A 26,467-nucleotide genomic window follows, 5' to 3' on the forward strand; every position below is an offset into this window, starting at 1 on the left:
CAAAGGTCTATAAATTATCTCCGAGAATTTTTTAATTTTATATTTCCATTTCAATGATGACCTCAAAATATCAGGATAGGCATTTTATAACTGAGAGCTGCCACAAGATGTTAATGCGTGTTTTCAATCAAGTGATGCCAAGTAGTACCACTTTAATTGTCAGACACGAATGAGAAAAGAGCAATGGCAGAATTCAAACATAAAGGCATTCATGCCCAGGTGAGGGCCAAATGATGTCACCCTTCCCAAACAGAAGGCTTTGTAGTAGTTCAGACAGAAAAAAAGAGGTGGGAAAGTTGAGTCATCATATGAACTACAGGAGACATATACATATAGATATATAGATATACATACACATATATATATATTTCAAAACAAGCTGTGCCATAGTTTGTTTATATTGTAAGCAATAATTTAATTTAGAAAATTATCTTCTATAACATTAGAATAATTAATATGACTAGTACTGTGATTGCTGTAAATACAACCCACCTTTATAGTTTCCTATGATTTAATATGAAGTTATTAGCTAGTTTCATAATTCTATATATTGCTGTGATATTATAATAAGTCTGAAGTCAGCAGCAGCGGTTCATGAGAATATTACTTGCATTTAAAAGGGCTCGATGCCTTAAGCTAGTTTAATAAAACACTGCTTTACAAGCAGACTGCTCTCTTATCCTTTTATTTACTTCAAAATACTTTCTAAGTTCTCTTGTGATTTATTCCTTGACACATAGGTTATTTAGAAGTGTTTTTGTTTAATTTCCAGTATCTGTGGATTTTTCAGACATGTTTCTGTTACCAATTTCTAGTTTAATTCCCTTGTGGTAAAAAAAAAACATACTTTGTACTATTTTAATATTTTAAATATTTTGAGATTTATTTTATGGTTCAAAGTTCGGTCTATCTTGGTGACTATCTCATGTGTTCCTGAAAGGAGTATGTTTTCTGCAGGCATTTGAGTGGAATGTTTTGTAAATATCCATTAGATCAAGTTGACTGATTATGTTATTCAAGCCTTCTGACTTTCTATTAATTCTATCAATTACTGAGAGAGGAAGTTGAAATCTTCATGTACGTAGGCATGCTTGCATACAAACAAACATACAATCGTCCTCCACATCCACAGGTTTAGCGTCTGCAGATTCAACCAACCACAGATCAACAATCTTCAGTTAGTTCAATACCTCGATGTAAAATTCACGGATAAGGAGAACTGTCATTTTACATAATGGACTTAAGCATCGCAGATTTTGGTACCTACAGGGGTCCTGGAAGCAAACCCTTGCAGACACTGAGGGACAACTGTACATACCATACATAAACATATACACAATGTGACAATCAAAATTAAATACAAATTATATGTTAAGCTTTCCCCCCCCCACATTTTAAAAGCATTGAAAGTTCACTGTAGAGAAATGTTTAAATTCAATGAAGTACTCAACCCACTACCCATGGTGGTTTTACTCTTTACTCTCATTTGAATGGAAAGATATCTAGAGTTCATCCTGGTATGCAGGCATCCTGGTTCTATCCACCATCTCAGATCCACAGCCAAAAAACAGGCTGGAATGCTTGGCTTTCTGCCTTGTCTTCAGAGGCCATCAGACATTCACTTATCATGGTTTTACTAAACTGGGATAAATCTCTTCTAATTCCTGGCTCTCTGACACTATCTACATCTCTAAAGCCTTTTCCAAATTTAAGAATCTTAAGAATTCTTTTTCTTCCTATAAGATGTCAGTGTAAACTGAGTACAGGTCCTATATGAGAAGATTCTGCCATCTAAAGTTATATTTTACTACAATTAGAAATAGTAAACAATATTAAACATAGGATCAAAATAGAGTTAAAAGCAAATAATAAAATTTAAGTTCAGTATAAATATATGTAAGATTAATTCAAGTCCAAGAAGAGAAGCTGAATCTAAATTCATATATTCAAAAATATTTACTGCCTATTATGTGTTAGTTACTATTCCCGGTACTGAGAAAAAAGCCATGAACAAAGTAGACACAGTTCCCGTAACCACACCATGGGTGGCAGGGACACACAAACAATAAACATATAATGCCAGAAGGTGAAAACTATGATGGAGGAACATAGAGCATAATAAGAGAGATGGGGAGGCAGGGACACTTCTATGGTCAGGGAAGTCCTCACTAGTAAGATGATTACAGGAGAGAATAAATCATATGGATGTAGAGAAGGAATATTCAGGCTGAGGACTTCTTGAGGCAGGAATGTTTGTTGGCATGTTTGAGTAAGTACAAGGAGGCATAAGGTTTGCTAATTTGAAAGGCATCATGAACCAGAAAACAACATACTTTTATTTGACATTTAGTTCCATATGAAGCCACCTACTCAAAGTATAGTATAAAAGTTTAAAAGGTTATGATTTGCCATTTAAATGAGGTAATTAGGCCAGGAAAATTCTGACACTTCCTAAGGCAGTATTTTTCCAAAGCCTTCTAAAACCAATACTGACTTGTCAGAAAAACTGATACTATCTGTATTACATAAGTACATATTATATTTTGATTTACCTCTGAATAGAAAAACAAAGGCAAAGACAGAAGGACACGGGGTACTAAGTACCTATTCTTTCAGAGGGCTCTATTAAAAACAAGGAAGTGGGGGAGGTATAGCTTATTAGTAGAGTGTGTGCCTAGAAGGCACAAGGTACTGGGTTCAATTCCCGGTGCCTCCATTAAAAATAAATAAATAAAAAACCTAATTACCTCGTCCCCCCCACCAAAAAAAAAAAAAAAAAAAAAAACACGGAAAGGCAGAGCCCCTTTCTCACTCAGGAAAATAATCACCTCAGAAAAAACTGAAATGCATTAGACTATAATTACTACTGAAAGACAAACAAATACAACTTTTAAAAAGTGAATTTTCATATTTTACACAAAATTAAGTCCAGCAACAGTATGAGTTAATAAAATAAACATACATTCTTAAATTTTCCACTCAAGCAAGTAACTCTATAAAGTATTTTAAAATTCCCTTATTCTCCTTGATCAGGGAAAACATGGATTTGAATTTGTCCTTTTAAGCAAATATAATAAAATTTAAAAGATAAGCATCATCCAAGATAAACTACAGCACTTGACTTCACAAGGAATTGTATCATGTGATCCAAAATACAAACTGAAAAGCCATAAAAATATATAGAATTTTTTGAACACCACATTTTCTCCCTCGATTTCTTGATTAGGATTATAAATCAAAAAGGCCAATGTCAGTTTACACTAGTGCTACAAAGATCCAAGATTTTCATTTTCCAAACAAGTCTAAAAATTATAAAATCACTAAATTTTATCTCAGTTTAAGGAATTTTCCTGTCTTCTATTGAGATGACTACATGGCTAAAATTGAAAAGTCTGACAATACTAAATGTTGGTGAGGCTTCAGAACAAGCTGCACTCTCCCACACACTGCTAATGGGGATGTAAGACACTCACTTATGTCTTGTAGCTTACCCACCATAAACCTTTGCAATGTACCTCACCTTCAGATTTCCTGACCACAATCCCCACTACTGAGAGTCATGCCAACAGTAATTTTTCAAGGTTTCCTTACTTACTTTCTTTACTGTCCTTCCAAACACACCCAAATAGTCAACCTCTGACTATCTGAAGCAAATCAAATCCTACAGCGTACAAATCACTGAACACAGTAACAATATCTAAACCTCAAATACTTATAAAACTGACAACCACTGCCATTTTAAAAAAATGTATAGAAACAGACATAGGAAATTTCATGGAGTTTTAACACGTAATACTTACCCCAATGTGACAAAAATACAAAAACATACACGAAGAGTAAACAATGAGAGAGAAGAAAAGGAGTGACTATAGGAACTGGAACTTTTAAAAACAATACTTAAATCTGTTCCAAGTTTAAATTGTGAAAAAGATAAAATAATCTCAACAGATGAACAAATTTCAAAGACGGTGATATTTGCTATAGCAATTAGACTGTATACTACCTTAAAAAATCATGTTTTACATTTCCTTCCTTCCTTTCTTTTACATTTCCTTCTAATTACTTGATATTATAAGTCAGTGAACTTAATATAAAAAGGGGGAAAAAAAGAAAGTTTAAGGAAAAAAGAGAGAAAGAAAAACTTACTGGGATTGAAAATTCCTCAGCCAAATACTTCAAAGAGGCTGCTTCTCTTGCCAAAAACTTGTTCCTTTCTCTCAAGTTGCCCTGAAGTTGTGTATCAAACTCTTTTCTTACCACAGAAGCAACAGAATCAATAATCACAAGTTTAACTCCTTTTGAAATAATTTCTTCTTCCAAGGATTGAATCCTGTAAAAGCAGAATTTATAAAATAGTAGATAAATTTAAGGCATAATAAAAGGGGGGGAGGGGCACTGCAAATGTTAACCAGCTTAAAAACAACAAATTGTTCTTTCCTAAGTTACAGTAAAGATTGCAAGTATTCAATAAACGTAACTTATTTTCAACTCTCCTATACATATTGCACTCTTTTGGAAATAGACCAAAAATGTTTTCATTTAATTTTATTTCTTGGTTCTCCTATGATACTGATAAAGCTCCAATATTAGAGCAAAACTACTTGTGGTAGCCAAAATGGCCCCCATTTACTCCCACCTCCTGGCGTTTACACCCTTGTGGAGTCTCTTCCCATGTTGTACCAGGGTTGGTCTGTAGACCAACAGCTTGTGACAAAATGACATCATTTCTGAGAATAGGCTGTAAAAGACTGCAGCTTCCACCTTGGGCTCTGTCTCACTCTCTCTTAGAGCACTCACTCTGCGGGGGGCAAGATACCATGTTGTCAGCAGCCCTACAGAGAGGCCTACTTGGTGAGAAATAGAGGTCTCTGGCTAACATCCAGGAAAGAAGGGAGGCCTTCCAGCAACTACATGAGTGATTCTGGAATTCTCCAAGATTCTCCAGCCTCAAGTGACCTTGAGATGACAGCCCTGGCCAACAGCTTAACTGCAAGCTTTTGAGCAACCTTGAGCCAGAAATACCCAGCTAAGCCATTCCCAGATACCTAACCCACAAAAGCTATGTGAGATAATGGATATTTGCTGTTTTAAGCTGCTAAACTTTGGGGTAATTTGTTAATGGGACAATAGATAATTAATATACCACTTAATTAATTAAATCTAAAACATTATAGTCATTTTTTTTCATTTTTAAAGAAATATTTCAACCAATAGGCTGTAGTCAATAAAGAGGAACACTGAAATAATTATTTCTCATAATCCTAATAGGTAGGAACTTTTTTCACTCAGAAGCTAAAAACATGAAGAAAAAAAAAAAAAAAAAAACTCCAAAGCATTACTAAAATACCAAAATCTAAAATGGCATACCTTTGTAGAACTTCATCACAAGTGAGTTCCCGATAAAGATGAACTTTACTGCTTGTCAAAAGTAATTTTTCTTCATTATTAAAGTATCTGGGAAAACGAGATTCTGCTATTTCAACCAGTCTGTGGGGGGAAAAAATAGCACAAGCAAAAACAGTCAAAATTTAAGGCCACATTTCTGATCTTCTAATGAATTTTAGTTAAGAAACTCATAAGCCATAAGCAACACCAGGAGAAAAGCTTTATCAATAGAGCAGGTTTAAGCAAAATGGCTTAATATACAATTTTGCAATGTAAGCCCTCCTTTATAAGCACAAAGAGAGATGAACAGTCAGAGCCTGAGCCCAGCAAGGGCTTTTAGAGCTCATCTAATACTGAGCAAGCAATGTCTCTGAGGTTTAACATAAAAATGTATGTTTTTTAATAAATGACAATCTGACTATAAGACATGTTTAGAAATAAAAAACTCTTCACTTTCACAAATGAAATATATATATTTGAACAAACACAGAATATTATCAATCTAATAATCAGATATCAGTAAGTGTCCATGACTCAGAGACCAGAAAAATGTGCTTTCACAATTAAAACTTAATACATACAAAATAAATGCTATCCAATAGTTCCTCAGTAAACAGGAAACTGTTTTCTAAACGAACAGATGCTATCCAATATTTCCTTAGTAAACAAAAAGTTATTTTCTAAACACTGAATTCTGACCTCAAAACTAGATCTAACACATGGGGTAGGTTAAGCACTAGAGACGGCCAAGTTCAAACAGGCAACTACCATCACTAACAGTACAAGACATGGAGCGGTACTAGGAATTTCAAATATTTCTGGTTAACAATGTAAATCCCTGAGTGTAGCATCATTTTAAGTGATACTTTATCAGCCCGGTAGTTAACTATCCAAGGGTGACTGGAAGGAAGTGCTGTAAATGCTAAAGCCACTCTATATTGTGTATTCTATTTAACAACACAAAAATATTTAAGAATAGCGGTTTTACTTCTAAATCATTAGTGAGTTCCAAAAAGAGGCTGAGTCTGTTAAAGAAATAAGTTCCTCACATATGCTATAATCAGAAATGAAAGAGAAAAATCTAAAACAGGAAAAGAGAGAAATAAAACTAGTTAATAACATTTCTTTTAAAAAGTATATTTTGAACAATCTGAAAAGAAAAAGCAACATTAGGTTGAACAGAAAGAGGAAAAAAATTACATTAGGAGGAAGGAGCAGTACCAATGGTTGTGTAAAGAGTGAGAACAAAATGGATCACATGGCCATTGAGGGGAAGTACTTGAGAGGCACAGGGACTAAAGAAAGGAGGAAATGAGGTAAATGATGACAGCAAGAAGAAATGAGATGACACTGGCAAAGGCAGAGCAGGCAAATCTTGAGAGTTTGTGGAAAATGTGCAAATTTCTTAATTAGGGCAACTATTTGCTGAGTTTAACTCTAGTCGGAGAAATCAGCAAGAAAGCTCTGACACTTGGAACCCACTGATTTTTTAATAGGATAGGTATGGCACCATCTCCCAGAAACATGGAAGATACCCCGCTGATTCTGGAACCAGACTGAGAGTACCTAACTCACTGGCAACAACAACTGAACAGCTGACAGACAATAATTTTCTGCCTCCAACCCTAGGCTGGATTTCAACTGGTAGCTTGAGTGGTGAAAGGCTCTGGAACGTATTACTGCTCTCTCATTCCATTAAGGCCCCTCAGAAGGAAGGTGGTCAATGTTTGGACAGGAACTAACCTTACTTACAGTCACCATGCTAGATACCTGTATCAAATGGTTATTTACATACCAATGTGTGGTCATTTTCTAAGTTTCTCTGAATCTTTTTTTTTATTTTAGAAAAGATATCTTAAAATATAGAAGTCAAAAACCAAATATAAATGTAGTATTCTATATGCCTCACATTAATCTGAGCAATTTCTTGTGACAGTTTTCAACACAAAGATCTTTTTTGGTTAGAAAAAGCAAAAGAAAAGATCCCATCTTTTGCTCCCAGACATTAGTTATATAAAATTTGATATCAATGCCATCTAGTGGACATCTTTCTTATATAAAAGTATTCCTTTAAAAAGATGCATTTAAGATCCACTCATTCAACAAATATTTAAGGACCCATATGCGAGGACTACATGCCAGGCACCACTCTAGGTGCTAAGGATACGGCAATGCACAACAACAAAACAAAAAATCCTTCCTTCGTGGAACTTACATTCTACTGAGAAAGACGAACAAATAAATATATATCATATGTCAGATAACAAGTGCTTTAAAGAAAAGTGAATTAGGATTAGGGAGCAGACTGCAATGGACAGAAATAAGCGCTATTTTATGGAGGGTGCTCTGGGAAAGCCTCTTTAATAAGGTGACATTTGAGCAAAGGTTGAAGGGAGATGAGAAAATGAACCAGGTGGCTATCCAGTGAAATAGTACACAGGAAGAGAGAATTACAGCAAGTGCAAAAGCCCAAACGTGGGAAGAGGCCTGGTGCGTCTGAGGAGCAACAAGAAGGCCACTGTAGTAGCTGGAATGCAGGAATCAAGAGGCAGAATAAAAGGAATTAAGGTCAAGGGGCTAGCCAGAGGCTAAGATCACACAAGAACTTTAGGTCTGGGGTATTTTGTTTAGATTTTATTTAGTAAAATGGGAAACCTACGATCAGGACTAATATGATCTGACTTCCTTCTTTTTTTTCAAGAATCACTCTAGCTACCAAATGGAGAAGAGGCTATGGAGGGAGAAGGTTGACAGCAAGATCAGCCAGTGCAGTAGCCCAGATAAGAGATGCTGCCTTGACCCAGAGAACAGCTCAAGTGATTAGAAGGAACTATACTCAAGATATAGTTCCAGGGGGTCAAAAGGATTTCTTGACTAACTGGACAGTATCTGGAAGAATGGAATTACCATCCATTGAAGCGGAAAAGACTGCACTCACATCAAGGTTTTTGTTATTAGTTCCCCCATTACTTCACAGTTCTTGCATAAAAGGAAAGTTAAAAGCTTCACATTAGTGACTACATGCCAACTTGAAATAAAACATATGCTTAATGTAAAAAAAAAAAAGTTGTCCAAAATCCTAGTTGAAATACAGCATCATAAATGTGCTGAAATACAAGTTCATGGTTTCTCAGAGCTTCTTGTAATACTTGGCTGTTCATTAATGCAATGCGTACTTGCTCAGCACTGTGGTATTACTAAATAACATGAATTTATTAGTCCCTTACAGATTCCAAGAATATTCCACATTTTTGTTTGAGTAATAATAAGTACTTATGACTAATTTCCATTTTCTATCCTAGAAACTCCTCAGAATCTCCCTCACCACTAATTCACCTCATTCTCAAATGATAAGGCAGCTGGAACTGAACTAAGGGAAATCCACTCAGACTCAAGAAACCATCTCAAAAATGGCAAAAGGGAATTTATCTCTCTTATTGTTTACCCCTGGGTCAAAGATCCTGGGTATGTACCAGCTAGCAAGTATGCACATGGTCATAAGACCAGACTGGTATTGCCTTCGAAATCAGCCAAAGGCATGCTGGCCACTACTGCTACAGGCTCTCTGGTACACTGGTTCAGAAAGAGTGACACTCCAGGAAGTTGAGTAGGAATTAGAGGGTGCTGGCTGTGGGGTACTTGGCACTCTCCGAAGCGACATGCATACCAAGCACAAAACTTCCTTCAGATCTAAGCTTGGCTATTGCTTCCACATGGAACCAATACAGCATATCTCCTTCCTTTGTATACTTGGTTATTAATAGTTACAATTTTATACTTTTGTGATTATTTGGTTAATGTCTCCCTCCCCTGTTGGACTACATTTTTCTTCCTAGTTTTCAAAGTTCTTCTGATTTCATGACAACTCAGGAATGTCCACTTCTACCTCCTGAATTCCAATTCTATATCCCACCTCCCTGAGTCCCCACCTTCCAGGGTCCTGGGTCACATCTCCTGCTTCCCCAGATCCCCCACTCTTCCTCACACACTTGAAGTTCTAAGACTCACTTTATTTTCCTTTATCCATTTTATTTCTCCCAAAGTTTTATTTTGAAAACCTCTGTTAGTATTTATATATTACCTTCCTTTTTTATTCTTATCCTCCAGTTTCATGTTTCTCTAATTATCTCCAATAGGGATATTATAGTATTTATTCATGTATACTGGAATTTTTATGGCTGCCAAAATATTTCCATAGACACGTCACTAATCTATCTCCATATTCTCAAGGTATGTACAAGCATATCCTTCTTTTTAAAGAGAAAACTAGCAATATATTGACAAATTATTTTCCACTTTTTATCACTTACCCTAAATTCTCTAATCTGAATCCTTTACTCTTCCCTCATATTAATCCTTCAATTCACTTTCTCGTTTGTGCTTTTCAGACAGCTTGCTTGTAAGCACAAAATGGACACAATGCTACATGGAGACACATACAGAGAGCTGAAACACACTCCTTTCTGAGTCCCATATTTCCTACTTTATCTCTTCTCTAAGTCCAGAAACTATTCCACTTGTATCAGACGTTCTTAATTACCTACCAATATCCACTCCCACTTCTTCCTTGCTATGGGAACCACAGTTTTACTCAGGCAGTACTGTTAGCCCCATCATGCTTGTTACAACAATCTTTTCCCCTCACTTTTCCATCCTCTCTTGCATGTAGAGTGACCAAGTGAGAAACCTGTAGAAGGCTTTCAGAGCATGAAAAGAAAATTGGCACAGAGGAGGAGGCAGCTACTCTGAAAAAAAAAAAAGATATAATTTGCTCTTTCTCTTCACACTAACTTGAGCACAGAATGGATATAATACCTAAAATGTACCAGCCCTAGGTCTCCATCATCACTGAGAGACAGGACCAGAACCAGCAACCACCTACTCAGGTCTTCTTGTTACAGGGTCAAAAATAAACCTCTAGCTATTTAAGCCACTGTTCTCTGGGTCTTCAGTTGCTTGCAGGAGAAAGCTTTCCTAGCTGATTGACCAACCTTCCCCAATAACTCCAAATAGAGATCATGAAGTCTTGGAACAGTACAAATGAAATGTGACCAGGCAGTACAGAGCCAGCTCCACTCTGTGACTCGCGATGACAAACTCCAGAAGGCAAGATAAGAACACGGAGTCTGGCATCTAAACCAAAGAGCACAGGTACTTTTGACTCCATCTGACCCTAGCACCAGATGACCACATTTTCCAAGCTTTGAGGAAAACAGACTAGAAAAGTAAAAACAATATAAATTTGCACTCATATCTTCAAATGACCTTCTTCATAAGAGTTCCTTATAATTATGCAACATAATTCCAACAAAAGGAACTAAAATTTTACCACTCCATTTTCCAGGCTGCCTATGATGCAAGTACTAAGTAATATGCACATAGGCAGGAAAAAATAATGAAGGAGAATAAGTAAATGTGAAGGATGCAAAAAGTAGACAATTAGGCTATATGCAAAGACAAAGAAAAACAAACAAAAATGTCCACAAATTAATCTGGAAAATGTAGATTAGTCACCTGCTACTGGATTTTACCTAATTCACTGACACAGTTTTTAACCTACCCTGAACTGTAATGCTGTTAAGAATGAAATAATGCAATAGTTTGAGAAGATACACTAAACTCAGTTTTGTATGTGGCACAAAAAAAGCAAGAATCTAATTACAGTGAACTAAACTGCTGTTATCACAATAACCTTAATCTTTCAATTCTTCAAGCAAATTCCTCAGGACCTTTGTGAGAGCTATTTATACATTAGCTATTTATTATCTATTTAATATCTTCTTGGCTTATCAGTTGAAAGCTAGTCATTGGCATATTAAAGAGTATCTTTCACTTGGACAACCTGAGTAAACCAGTATCTTTACCAGCTTTAGCATCAAATATATCTGTGTTCAAATTTCCAGTGTCTTTTCCAGCTTTAGTATCAAATATATTCATTGTTCAGATTTCCAGTGCTCTCACATGTTTATGCTTCTCCTCTTTTTTTTTTTTTACTATTTATTTAACATGTAAATAAGTTTATCACACTGCAATTAATCAATGTCTTTTTTCTCAGCTTTATTGAGATATAATTGACATATAACATTGTGTAAGTCTAAGGTGTACCATGTGACGAGAGCAATACATCTTTTAAGTCTCTTTTAATCCAAAGCATCCTCCTCTAACTTTTTTTATCCTAAAAATTGACTGTTGTTTGTTCTGTCGTTTCCCACAGTTCGGGTTTTCTGATTGCATTCGTCTGTGTAGTTTCACTTTTCCTTCTCTTCTCTGTATACGTTGTCAACTGGTTGTTGGATCTGAAGTCTTGACCACTTTCAGGTTGGATTATTCTTCCATCAGGAAATACCACAATGACTGATGATCTTTTTGTGATGCTAGAAGCCTTTTCTATTTACGAACTGTTTTTATTTGTAACACTTCTGACACCAAATGTGTAGGTTTTCCACACTGAGACATTCTCCAATTCCCTGTAGACACCAACTGGGTGTCCCACAAGTGAATTCAATTCTGACACTACCTACCAGGAATTAACTGAGACCCCACAGGTTAAAGGCTCAGACCAACAAGACCGCCCTCACTTCAAACAAATTGCAAGTCCCAGGCCTCTGTTATTTCAGACCAACCAGCTATAAATTGGGAGCACCACCCTCCCAGCAACTCAGTGTGTTCGCCAACCCGGAAGCTCTCCACACCCTATCAGTTAGAGGTTTTTGTGGAGACTGACTAAATGGAAATGTAATTGAGCCATTTCTAGTCCCTCTTCCCTCCTCAGAGGTTGCAGAAGTGAGGCTGAAAGTTCACACTAATAATCACATGAATGGTTCCTCTAGCAACCAGCCCCCAACTGATGCTATCTAGGGGCCTACCAAGAGCCATCTCATTAGCATAAACTGAGGTATGGCTAATTATGAACAACAAGTAATACTCTTCTCAGTTTTACTACTGAGGAAATTCCAAAGCTTTTAGAAATTCTTTTGCTGGGAACCATGATGATGACAAAATACATATTTTTTATTATATCACAAAATTCAGTGGCTAGATTCATTAGATTATTAAAGTTTATAATATGGTGATATTCTATCATTCCTTCTTCATTTATCATTGGAATATTTCTATAAAAAAAGATCTATTTGTTACTTAGTTATATTATTCATATAGAAAGAGGAGAATAAATGCTTAATTTTTTTAACTCATTTTCAAAATAATAAGTTGCTTCTGCAGAGTTCTCCAATGGTGATCCATTTGTTACTTTTCATTCCCTAGTTTTATAGACATGTGGATTTAAACATATTTCATTCCATTGTTATTCTATTCGTGCTCAATTTGTTTCACTTTTGGCCGGTGGGAGCTCTTCAGGTTGACCCTGAATCCTTCTGTCACTCCATTAAGGAGTCTTTGATAGCTTTCTTGCTATCTGCTAAGAAGTTTTAGACTCAACTTAAAAATTTCTTGCTCCAGAGCTACAGTCAGCCATTTCTCCATGGAACCCTCATTCCTTTCAGTAGGAAATGGTATCTGGATTTCATGATCTGAAGAGTAACACCTGTCAATTCCTTCATTTATCATTGTCTGAATAGTTAGTATGTGTCAGTCATTGGATCTGTCTTTGAAGATACAAAGATAAAACACAAACTCAAAAAGCTGACAATCCAGCGACATATACTTAGAAAGAATATAATCAAGAGATGTAGAACAAAACAAATAACCTCTAGACAAAACAAGCCATTTGGAATTTATCTGGTCAGGTAATACACTTTGACCTTTTTTGTACTCTTAGAGAGAAATAAGGAAGATTCATTGCTGCATAATTAGAGAAAGACTCCAAGGACTCTCCCTATACGACACTTTGGCTAAGAAAACAGAGTTGAATCAGTCTCCAGATGTATAAAGCATCCTTGCTTACAAATGTCAATTACAGCAGAGGAAGAGCAGACGAGACATCCTCAGGTGTACAGAATTACACAAATGACTGAATGCCTCTCTCACAGAATGTTAAAGGTCCTTGCCAAACTAAGGAAATCTTTTCTTTCCAAGCATGCATATACTTACTATCAGTGTGTTTCTTGCATTTAATGCCACATTATTTCAAAGATTAAAGCAAAATACTTCTCAATCAAAAAATGTTTTGAAAATGGTAGTTTTTCCATTCACTAATATTTTATTTCCAACTAGAAATTACTCACAAAGCAGCTCACCTTTTGTCTTTTTTATTAATTTCCCTTCTTCCCCATTTTCTACTTACATTACTCCCTGCTTCTTGAACTTGTTTCTTCTTGACATTCTGCAAAACACAGCTTATCCCCCAACCCCACTTAAATCAATAAGAAGGGATACAAAAGACAAAAAGAAACTATCAATTTTTTTTTAAATTCCTTCAAAACGGTATCTAGCATTCTGTGTCCTCAAAAAGAAAGGTAAATATTAACCCATTTGTAAATGTTATATGCTGTATATAAGTTACAAAACAAAGCATTATAATGGAAAATAATAAAATCACCTACCTTTCAGCACTGAATGCTGACTCTGTGTCAATGTACACAACAGCTCCTTCTAATCCTCCCATGTTGGTAGGTAATGTTGCCAAAATGCTCATCATTATACAGAACTGAGTTTTTCCACAACCTGGTGGGCCTGTAATCTAAAAAAATATACTGTTGTTTGTATAAACATCATAATTTAGTCAAAGCAAAATCCTTTTTAAGAACTTGCCACATACACAGTCCAACTAACCAGGGTTCCTAGAGAACATTCTAATACATTCATTGTGTGCAATAAATTAACTTCTCCCCTATGCACCTGGATTGGTACTAGTTATGTGTCATTCTTGGGAGAATTGAGAACAGTCCCTCAAATCACCCTCTGTGTTCTGTAGTTCAGATGAAAAATTTTGATTGAGAAAGGCTGGAGGATTCATTTATACATTTACAACTTACAGTTCTATACCCTCTCCTCATTAAGACATTTATAGAAAGATTCTGAAAATATTTAAGATGGTTTAACACTTGGTTTGGCATTTGTTATGAATTGGCCTTTCAAGACAAATTTGTACTAGTCCATTAAAAGGTACTTTGATCTTTATTCTTAAGGTAAAGTATTAACAAATAATCCTAAAATTTATGTGGAATCGCAAAAGACCCAGAATTGCCAAAACAATACTGAGGAAAAAGAATGAAGCTGGAGGAATAACCCTCCCAGACTTCAGACAATACTACAGAGTTACAGTAATCAAAACAGTGTGGTATTGGCACAAAAACTGACATATGTATCAGTGGAACAGAATAGAGAGCATGCAGAAATAAACCCACACACTTAGGGTCAATTAATCTTCCAGAAAGAAGGAAAGAATATACAATGGATAAAAGACAGTCTCTTCAGCAAGTAGTGCTGGGAAAGCTGGACACCTGCATGTAAATCAATGAAGTTAGAACACACCTTCACACCATACACAAAAATAAACTCAAATGGCTTAAAGACTTAAACATAAGACAAGACACAATAAACTTCCTAGAAGAAAACATAGGCAAAACATTATCTGACATAAATCTTAGCAATGTTCTCCTAGGGCAGTCTACCCAGGCAATAGAAATAAAAGCAAAAATAAACAAATGGGGCCTAATTAAACGTATAAGCTTTTGCACAGCAAAGGAAACTATAAGCAAAATAAAACAACAACCTATCGAATGGGAGAAAATATTTGCAAATGATGTGACTGACAAGGGATTAGTTTCCAGAATATACAAATAGCTCATACAACTTAATAACAACAACAACAACAACAACAAAAAAAAAACCCAATCAAAAAATGGGCAGAAGGTCTAAATAAGCAATTCTCTAGTGAAGATATACAAATAGCCAATAGGCACATGAAAAAAATGCTCACTATCACTAATTATCAGAGAAATACAAATCAAAACTGCAGTGAGGTATCACCTCACACCAGTCAGAAATGGCCATTATTAAAAAGTCCACAAGTAAATAAATGCTGGAGAGCACATGGAGAAAAAGGAACCCGCTTACACTGTTGGTGGGAATGTAGTTTGGTGCAGCCATTATGTAAAACAGTATGGAGATTCCTCAAAAAACTAAAAGTAGACTTGCCATATGATCCAGCAATCCCACTCCTGGGCATATATCTGGAAGGAACTCTAATTTGAAAAGATACATGCACCCCAATGTTCATAGCAGCACGATTTACAATAGCAAAGACATGGAAACAACCTAAATGTCCATCGATAGATGATTGGATAAAAAAGCTGTGATTTATTTATATAATGGAATACTCCTCAGCCATTAAAAAGAATAAAATAATGCCATTTTCTGCAACATGGATGGACTTGGAAATCATCATTCTAAGCGAATTAAGCCAGAAAGAAAAAGAAAAATACTATATGATATCACTTATATGTGGAACCAAAAAAAAAAAAAATTACTACAGGGGAAGGGAGTGGGAAGAGATAAATTGAGAGTGTGAGATTTGCAGATGCTAACAACTATATATGAGGTAGATTAAATAACAAGTTTCTGGACTGCATAACACAGGGAACTATATTCAATATCTTGTACTAACCTATAATGAAAAAGAATATGAAAATGAATATATGTATGTACATGTATGACTGAAACATTATGCTGTACACCAGAAATTGACACAATGAAAAAAAAGAGAAAAGTATTTAGGAATAAAAGTTATTGATATATACAATTTAATTTCAAATGTTTCAGCAAAAAAAGTGTATATGTCTGTAGAAGAGAAACAAAGCAAATGAAACATAATTCAGCAATTGCTGAATCTAGGTGATTCATACTTTGAAGTGTATATTTTGAAATTTTACTTGCTAGAAAGCTATTTTGAGATTACAAAATTTAAAATCAAGAAGGTATTGATGGAAAAGAATAGGAAATTAATCACATGCATATTTGAGTCCGACACAAAGTAGTTAACAAAAATTAATTTGAAAATGTTAAAAATATCCCCTTTTAACATGCTATTTGTCATACTGCCTGCAGCATCCAAATTTTAACCACCAAAACGCTATCCCTTCTGTGAGAATAACACTAATGTACAATTTTTTACAATAGGGAGAAGGAAAGAAGGAGAGAAGAAAATCTTGAGTAGAGATAAAAAAAATTTGAGCTAAGACTGAGACACTCTACAGAGCTGAAGAAATTGTCTAGATATATCAGGAAATAGGAAGAAATAAGAAGGGATGAGCCATGAGTCTAAATCTTTTACCTATTTACTTAAAGAGAAAATAATAATAAGATATATGATAGATATATATCCATATCCAACATATCTTCCTTAATACACCTTTACTTTTGTGGCCCAAAAATAATTTAGCTCATGTATTTCAATACTGAAACAGAAACTAACTAATTCTATAAACTAGGCCATGCTGGACACTTCCGTACTTTAGTTCTACAGCATCCCTCCACAATGAATAACTTGTTTTAATCCTTGATGCTTCAAACCATCTGCAGTAATTTCTATCTGAAAGTATTTACTCATAAAAGAATCCATTTATATTGTTGTTATGTTGTTTCCTATGTCTTATTTCATCTGTTTTACTGAAACAAGAACAAGGGTACCCCTGTTATTAGCAATGTATTGCATTTGGTCTTTTGCTGTTAAGAAGACCCAAAAGAGGCTTTTAAATACCTACCATTAATTTTAGTGAAATTTTTCTAGATATTTGAATATGTATTACATGACTTTAAAAGTCACTGAAAAACTTGTGGAAGCTTATCTTTCTGTGATGTGTGTTTCTTAATTACGTTGGCTTCTTACTACCATCAGCCAGTATTTCAAGGGACAAAATAACAGAGAAAGTTTCATTGTTAACAATAATGGAAATAATCTCATGTATCATGACATTTTAATCTCATCTGTGAAGACATCCAAAAAATGTGAAATTCTAAAAATGATATCAACCTGCCCAAAACACTTTTCATGGATCTTTTATCATTATCAAAGACTACATGGATCAAATTAATCACCAGGTATCAGAGCAAAGAAAATTTCTATCAGACTATCTTCTTTATAATTTCAAATTCTTTGGACATCTTCACAGATAAGATCAGAATGTCACTGATTTTTACTTCATTAGTCATAGGAGAATCATCAGCTCTGACTTTTATATGCATGTGGCTCACCTCTGCTCACATTATTAGTACTACCTTCAAAATACAATTTCTTTGCAGAAATCTTTTTATGCCATCTGTCCATTTTGTGAGATTTGATTTAGTTATATCCATGAATCCACCTTACCTGGTACACGTAGAACTACAATTCATCCCAATATGTTGAAAGTAAAGGTGCCTCTGTTGACCTTCTGTATCCTTTCCAGGTGGACTACACCTGACACATGACAGTCTAACACACAGACCAACTGGGGATGCCAGTGTCAATCCATGTATTAAATATCAATTAAGGTTTATTTCATGTTTTAGATTGAAATACCAAGAAAACTTCTAATGTCTTCTTCCCACAACCTCATGGGCTGTCTTACATACTCTCCTTTGGAGACTGGTAGTTTTGAAGAGGCCAAAACACTTTTCATGGACCTTTTATCACTATCAAAGGCAACACAGATCAAATTAATTACCAGATATCAGAGCAAAGGAAACTTCTATCAATGAAAGTTGAAAGTGGATCCTGAATATGAGAAATGATGACTCTTCATAGTGCTAACTTGAGGAACAGAGGACTGCCTTTCTCTACATACTAACTACATGCCAGCTTTTAGATATGTTCTAAGATTTAATGAGCTTAAACCCATGAAATGCTTTGTGATTTTTAGGGGAAAAGTGAAACAAGCCCTCAATTAAAAAAAAAAAAAATGTATTATATATTTATTTTATTTTATTTTAAATTTTTATTGTGTGTTATCTATGAAAATATTCAGTAAAGTATCAAATACCATGAAAATGTAAGGTATTATCTTACTATTGCATCTTCAAAGAAAACATGAAAAAAATCTGAAGTTAAAAAGTGTAACTGGCATTTTATGTCCATTATTTTTATGTACTGATTCACCATAGGCTTGAGAAAAGCAGAACATCACGTAAAAAGCAAAATTTCTGGGTTCATTTGCTTTCTGTATGCTTGCTTTACTTTGCATTAGAATTTGGATATTAACATTTTCTTTAAACTACTGATTTCTAATGCTTTAGCAAGCTCAGAGCCTCTTCACATTTTTTTGTCTCTTTCTAGCCTCAAGAAAAAATAAGCTATATGCAATTCTGGGGGGCTGGCTGGAGTTAAATTTCATTATTTTTTCAGGTTTACTTAGTGGGTTAAAACATTTCAACATTAATAATTTTTAGCTTCAGATAGTTTAGCTCTGAATTCTAGCAGCCAAACCACAAAATTTCAAGTTGTGTTCAGTTCCCAGGTTCAGCTCCAATGGTGGTTAGAAACGAGAGTACACGCCAAACCAGAACAGTCTAAGTGATTTGCTTCTTGGAAACTTAGAGTGAATACAGCATTTACACACAGAAGACACCAGTTAACACAATTAGCTTCATATAGTTAGAGCCTGCGTTTCAGCAATCCTGTCTGAGAAAGGTAAAGGAACAGAAAGAAAACAATCAACAGTGAAGATCACTAGGATATCAACAGGGAAGCAAATATTAATAATTGGTTTAAAAAGGAGAGAAAAGTATTACCAAGAAAAGAAAATCTAATTGTACTAAAGTAAAAACGAAGTCTAGTCATTTTAATCTTAAAAGAGATTAAATGGTTGAGATGAATGTGAAACCTGGACCTGTTATCTTATCAAGTAACTCTTCCCCATGTTCAAGATGGAGGCAACAGGACGGGGCAAGCTGCCAAGCCAAACTGTGCAGAGAAAATTTAAGGACTGCTTGCTTCTGATCTGAGAAAAGAGCATGTGGAAGCTTCATATCATCTTTGTAATGACCCCCTTCCCCCAGCATCCACCTACCTATCTCCATGTGCTCTACAATTATGTAGCAATACGATTAGGGCTTCAGACCTATAGAATTTTTTAAAAAAAATAACTCTCTGAATATTAAAACAAACAAAGAGCAAACAGTCTCAGAAAGGCCAGGTAACTCTGCTTTGTGAAGGAAACCTTGATTCTAAGTAACTTGACATCAACACGTGGAAGGTTTCATACCTTGGATTCTCTGCCCCACTGCCTCTTACTCCATACTGACAACTGCTGTTTTTTGAAGTAAATGGGAAGGGAGGGGGGAAAAAGGGAGGGGAACAGAACAGAAAAAAGCAAGAGGACATGGAAATGACAAGTACCCCAAGCTTCACATTAAGAAAAAGAAAAAATCGAAGTGTCAAGGGATATAATCATTCATTTAACAATCATAGAACATATGGCGTATAAAAAACTCTATGAAATCTTTATGGAGAAAGATGTTCATTTCTAAATCAGGAAGTAAGTTAGAAGGCGAATTAGGAACAATGATTCAAACCGCTGCATATGCTAAACTCGTATGTTAGGACAGAGGTCTGGTTATCTTGCCTTTCAAAACACTGGGCAGGATAAACAAATCATGTCAATGGACTACGTTCAAGGAACCCCAATTAGAAATCTCTCCCTAGTTTTCCTACTGGTGTTGCTACACATGGAGCAGACCTGAACTGACTGCAGCTTGAAGGGGATGAGAGCCACCCTGGCTGACCTGCAGACCCGTGAGCAAGAAAAATTAATGTTTGCTGCTGTTGTAAGCAGAGTAAGCAGCCAGAACTGACTGATAAAGCATTTATGTCTTACACGTCACTGGTTATGCATTTCTATAATGCCAAGACCTTTGTGGACATTTGAGTTTACAAGCCCTGACTTAGTATCTCCTGTGATCTTTAGACCACAATCCATCCTGCCAACTAGAAAGAAGCAGAACTGAAATATTTAACTGTTCTGAGGAAAAATGAGGAAGCCAAAATAGGATTCTGGCATCCTGCCTCTACCTTTTTGGGACAGTAGGATAGTCACTTCCAAAGCAAAACTGCCCCACTCAAGGAGAACACCTGGTCTCCTTAAATCATGAACAAAGCATAGAAGTGGCTCAGGAAACACAAATAATGTAGACATGTACTACACTGTTTCTTATTATTTACAGCATGGATCTGGGGATAATCATTACTCTTAAACACTGTAAAGAGTTGGCAGTGCTTCACAGGTTTACCCTTCCAGAGGCACTCTTCAACCAAGATATGCAGATGTTACATCTCTTTTCGTTGACATGAGTTTGGACCAGTTCTCTAGTCTTGTAACCTCTGGATTACAATAAGAAAATACCTTTTTTAATGATCCCTTTAAATACAGCTTTAATTTTACCTAATCACATCAGCATCTTTACCATGTATCCTCAGCAGGGGTGACACTGACCCCAAGGGTAAAACTTGGTTTTGATCGAGGAAGAGCGATTTTACTCTTTTCCCATATAAAGCACAGATACATCTACAGGATATAAACAGAAAGATACTATATCTGTGGTATTAAAAATGTCACGGTGGCAGGAGTGGTTATTAGGGGGGGAAGTCTACAAAGCTCTTTAGGGGGTAATAATGAAAAAAAGGATTGAGATACACTGACCTGATCTATATTATCTCATATGAGAAGACTACCATTACACGGTCTGATCTCCGCCTAACATAAACATTTAAAGTTTAAACTTCAAACAAATCTTTACTACCAATACTCAGTTATAACAGATGTAGAACTGTCTGCTTATATATTCCATAAGTAAGGAACCTGACGCTCTCTGGGAATGAGACAAAGCCCTGGAGCTCACTTCCATGAATGATTCAGCAGAGTTGGTTTCTCTTTGATTTCTCCTCTGCTGCTTCTGCTTCTGGCATGAGTAGCACTTCTCTAATTCTACTTTTAATCTTGGTGCTGTAACTGAACACACACAGATTCAATGCAGTTCACATAAATCAAAACTGATGATAAATAAATTAGGGTGTTTTACAGTTAGAGTCAGGAAAGAGCAGCTATAAAAGTGACAGCAGAAAGTTTCCAGATTTATTCTTACTCCCTCAAGTCATCTCCGGGCCTAGTCCTAATTTACTAATATAGTTGAATTATAAGTTACCATGGTTGAATTTTATAGCACTTAAGTCATACCTTAATAAAATTATTTTTAAATAGCCAAATGATTTATGGAAAGAGATTCAGGCTCATTAATAATCACAAAAATAAAAACTAAGATCACAAAGATGGGTGGAAATTAAGAAGTCAAATAATACCAAGGCAAGAAGGTATGGAGCAAGAGGTATCTGTGCCCATGATCTGTTGTCCTGGTCCTTACATGGGTCACAGACACACAGTGTTCGTAACTTATACATGCAAGATACATTTAATTTTATATACATAAAATATATATTAAATTCTTGTTTTTTAATAAAAGGTAAACAGAATTATTCCTGGTACCCAGCTGAAAAATCCCAAAAAGGCTGCAGAGCTACCTGCAGCTAAAACAGAGAGTAGAGAACTTGCCACTAATAAGCAATCAGGGTACTTATATTACAAGTCAGCCAAGTAGATCACAACAAAACATCTAATGGCCTGTAACTACCTCTTGGATTCAGAAAGGATTGATAAAAGCTAGGTGAAAAAGCATTAAAAACTATTCTAAAACATAAAAAATAAAAAAGAGTTGCTGTTGGTTAATCTTCCTGAAGTTCAATTTTTTGCTATTTAAATATATTAAGTTTATAACTGTGGATCACTACTGATTTAACCTTTTTTTTTTTTTAAATAAACTTATTACAGCAAAGATCCAACTGGATTGCAAAAAGATTACATAAGATAGAATTCTGTCACCACCTGGTGGCAGTGCTCTGCAACAGCAGGTTCTAATTTCTTTTTAAGATTAATGTATTCATTCATTCATTTACCTAGTATCTAGTAGGCATCTACTAGGCATAGCACACACACATTTTTAAATCTTTCTTGGAAGACAAGAAATAAAATATAGATAGTCCCTAAAACAGGTTCCCTATTTTCAAGGAAAAATATCTACAGTTAAATTTATGCCTATCAGAAAGTAAGTGTCTACTCTTGTTAAACATTTGTTTAAAGTATCCGCACTCCCTAGAACTCTCAGGCAAGAATTCTCTCAGGAGTATATTGGTAAACATAGTCTATCGAGTTAATATATCAGGACAGTAAGTACACCAATGCAGTTTTTAAGGAAAAGAACTGGTGTGGCTTTGAAATATCCCCAAATTCTTGACACTTCTTTCAAAAGGCAAAGTCTAATTTCCCTTTGAGTTGAACTTAATGACTCACTTCTAATGAAGAGGAAGTAGCAGAAATAACAGTGTGTAACTTTCAAAGCTAAATCATCAAAGGACTCACCATTCCCATTGTGCTTTTTGGATCCCTCACCCTGGGGACGTCATTGTGCCATGAGGAGCCTCAAGCAGCTGTGGACGGCCTCTGGGGAGGAACTGTGACCTCCTGCAACAACCAGCACCAACCTGCCCCCTTACATCCCTCATCAATATCTCTGAGCTGAGCCACTCCCCAAAAAACAGGAACCAATATCCATTGTTGTTTAAGCCACTTAGTTTTGAGTAATTTGTTATGCAGCAATATGTGACTAATACAACAACCTATTACTTCCTAGAACCAAATTTCATCTATTACAGAAAGTAAAAATATCTCAATTCAGTTTAATACTATAATTTGCCCAACATGTTAATAAAATTCAAATTTTTCCTTCCTAATACACTAACAGTGATCCTTTTCTAATTCCCCCAAGTTGTTTTATATTATTTCATAATATTCAACAGCTTCCAACTCAAAGAAACAGTAACCCAGGTAGACTTCAGTGAGTCAGTAAGGAATTTTTGGAACATCTTCCTTTTGATGTACTGTTCTAGTACTGGTGTGTGCCTCACTGTGGCAGACGGCCTGGCCTGGGATGCTAGGAGAGCAGGTAAAAATCTAGGCCTCAGAATATAGCCTAGGGGTGCGATGAGGTCCTTTGGAGGCAGAAGGAAGTTCCATTCTTATGTGTTCATTCACTCAAAAAAAAAAAAACATTATACTAGGGACTGAGTGGAGAATCACACCCTTGAGGTACTTGTAATTTAATCTAGATGAATATTCATGAAATACTTTATGTTTTTAAATTAAACTCTTCCCATGGCTCTGAAGGTTATAGGTCAATGGAAGAAGTCTGGAAATTTTCTCCTTTACCTCCGTGAGGGAGCCACAAGCCACACCACCATGCAGGGCTGCATCCAAAGCAGAAAGGGTTGTAGATAAGAATGCCGGCGAGGGAGCAGCAGACCTCTGTGTCTTCATCTCATAAGCCTGAATAAGAAAAAGATTAAGTTCTTTTTTTTTTTCCTTAATAGGCTTTATTATTTTTTGAGCAGTTTTATGTTTACAGCAAAACTGAACAAAATGTACAGATTTCCCATATACCTCCTGCCCCTGAATGTGCACCACCTTCCCCCATTGTCAACATTCCCCAATCAGGGTGGGATATTTGTTACAACTGATGAAACTACATTGCAACGAGATTAAGTTATTTTCAACTTCCATATTTATTCATAAACATAAACCAACTGCAAAGTTAAATTTTAGCAGCTGGAACCCCAATCCACCTTTTTCCCTCTATTATTTAGAGGAAACATTGTTCAACAAATATTTACTGTGTGCCAAGGACTGTGCTAGATTTGGGGGATATGATGTAATAGACAGAGGCCCTGCCCTCCCAGTATTTACAGTCAACTAGGAACTATGAAATTAGGACTGGAAACTGGGCAATTACAATACAATTAAATAAGAGATATCGTAATAGAGAAAGTGGAGACATAGACACAGTATACCTGATCTGGATTTTGTGATCCAAGGAAGGCTTCATGCAAGATCTGGATATCTAAGCTAAAACCTGAAATGGCTGTTGGGCAAAAGAAATGTGCATGTTCCTGCCAAAGAGACAAGAAAGTATGAAGAAAGGTCAAGAAGCAAGAAAGAAAGGAAATGGAAACTAACGAAAACTACAAAAACACAAAGGGTTTACTTAGAATGGGTGAAAGGTGGAGTGTGGTCATGGTGTAGCAAGCGATGAGGCTGGAGATACAAGTAGGGGCCAAATCAGGAAAAGTCTTGTTGAAGTGTGGAGTTTATAAAGAGAGCAACAAGGAGTGATAGGATCAAGGCACCATTTCAAACCGAGGTTAGTTTGTGAAGAATAGCTTGAAGGTAGGTGGGGTAGACTAAGAAATGTCCCCCCAGAGGATATCCACATCAAATCCTAGGAACCTGTCAGCATTACCTTATTTGGAAAAAGGGTCTTTGCAGTTGTGGCTAGCGCGCCTGCATACCTACCAGCAGTGTGTAAGAACACTTGCCTCTCGGCACTCTCTAATATTAAAAATCGTTACTGTTTTATTAAGTTGCCCAAATAAACGGAGGTCAAGCCACAGAACTGTAATCATTCATTCATTCACTCATTCATTCCCATTCAATAAATATTAATTCCGTGCTTCCTGCATGCCATACACTATGATAAGCTCCAGGAAGGGAATAGTAAACCAAACAGACACAGTTTCTACCCACTTAAATTGTAAATTTTAAGTGGGTATATAACTTAGTGGTAGAGCGTGTGCTTAGCATGCACGAGGTCCTGGGTTCAATCCCCAGTACCTCTGTTAATATATAAAAATAAATAAACTTAAAGTTTACAATTCAATAAATCTAGGTCTCAAATCCAAGGCTCTTCTGCCTCTGTGAGGATGTAGGAAAACCAGCACATTAATATTTATGAGCCATAAGTGTACCCACTCTTATCTAATCTTACCTACTGAATTCTAAAATCAGGTAAACCATGGATTACCACAGATTTTATTAAAGGCTACATCCAGGCACGTAAAATAACTAGAAAGGCTACGGTAAAAGGTGTGTGCTTTGCATCTGATTTAGAAATACCTAAAAATTGTCTACAATCTATTAGGCAACATAGGTGGGGGGGGGGTACAGGCAGCCCAATTTGTTAACATTAAAGTACTTCCTTTGCAACTGTAAGTCTGTATGTGTAATTACTAGAATAATAGATTTGGTGACTCAAAAACATAATAAAATGAATGTAACAAGGTTTCAGAAATAATAGTGTATACATAGACGAGACATAGGAACACTGATACTGACACGCCATGCCACCAGTTTTCCTTCTACTTTGGTGGCTGCTTCTCAAGACTCATCACTGTCTAACCTGATCATTAAATGTCAGCTGCACTCGGGACTTGGTCTTGCGCACACTTACATTCTTACTCTACATACTTCCTAGGCAATCTCTCATCCATTTTCATGTCTTTGACTATCATATTTACACCCGTGACTCCCCAGTGCACACTTCTAGTGCAGAACTCTCCTTCAAGCTCTAGGTCCATATATTTAACTGCCTACTTCACATCTCCACTCAGTATTTCACAAGCACCTAAAATTCAACAAGCAGTAAACTGAATCCATGATCTGCCTCCCTCAAATCTGATCTGCTCTCTTCTGACAGTCCTTATCACTGCAAATGGTACCACCCAGCTTCTCAAAGCAAACTCAAGGAATCATGTCTGACGCTTTCCTGTACCTCATCACCACCCACAGGCAAATAATCACCATGTTCCACTCATTCTACCTCCTAAGAGACTCTCATAATAACTGACATCATACCATCTGCATCAATACCACACTAGTAGTCTATGTCACCGTCACTTTCTGTCTGGAATACAGCCACAGACACTTAGCTATTCTTCATATATATCTCCCTGCTCCTTTTCAATCACTTGTCTATGTTCAAAGACTGAGTTTTAAAAAAACACACACGAGATTACGTCCTTTTATTGTTCTCAGAATAAAGTCCAAAACCCTTAATGTGGTCTGCAGGCCCCAGTGATCTGACCGCTTCTTGCTTCTCTGACTTCATCTCTTGCCGCTCTCTTCCTTGCTGCTGTGTTCATTCACACTGGCTTGACTTTCTTACCACATAAGCCCCATTCTCCTGCCCTTCCCAGGGCCTTTGCACTTCCCAGCCCTACTGCTTACAGACTCCACCCTGCTTTGGGGAACTCCTCCCCAACTCCTTT

At 36.1% G+C, this 26,467-nt stretch overlaps 1 protein-coding gene across 14 annotated transcripts in view; it reads right to left on the reverse strand.

Annotated features, from left to right (window-relative positions):
• RAD51B (RAD51 paralog B) overlaps positions 1-26,467 on the reverse strand; it is a 696,422-nt gene that overhangs the window by 663,737 nt on the left and 6,218 nt on the right. For 13 of the 14 annotated variants that reach the window (XR_012507483.1, XR_012507481.1, XR_012507482.1 and 10 more), the window contains exons 4-8: positions 24,215-24,313; positions 23,577-23,693; positions 13,887-14,023; positions 5,368-5,487; positions 4,147-4,330 (exon numbers count right to left, since the gene is read on the reverse strand). Coding sequence is in view for 11 of the 14 variants with exons in the window: in XM_074365347.1 (XP_074221448.1) it covers positions 4,147-4,330; positions 5,368-5,487; positions 13,887-14,023; positions 23,577-23,693; positions 24,215-24,313 (657 nt within the window). In the remaining 3 variants the exon portion in view is untranslated. The remainder of the gene's footprint in view (positions 1-4,146; positions 4,331-5,367; positions 5,488-13,886; positions 14,024-23,576; positions 23,694-24,214; positions 24,314-26,467) is intronic. The other variant, XM_045522133.2, reaches the window with a different exon arrangement.

The sequence above is a fragment of the Camelus bactrianus genome, chromosome 6 (genome assembly GCF_048773025.1).
Source record: "Camelus bactrianus isolate YW-2024 breed Bactrian camel chromosome 6, ASM4877302v1, whole genome shotgun sequence".
In the NCBI taxonomy this organism is placed as follows: domain Eukaryota; kingdom Metazoa; phylum Chordata; class Mammalia; order Artiodactyla; family Camelidae; genus Camelus; species Camelus bactrianus.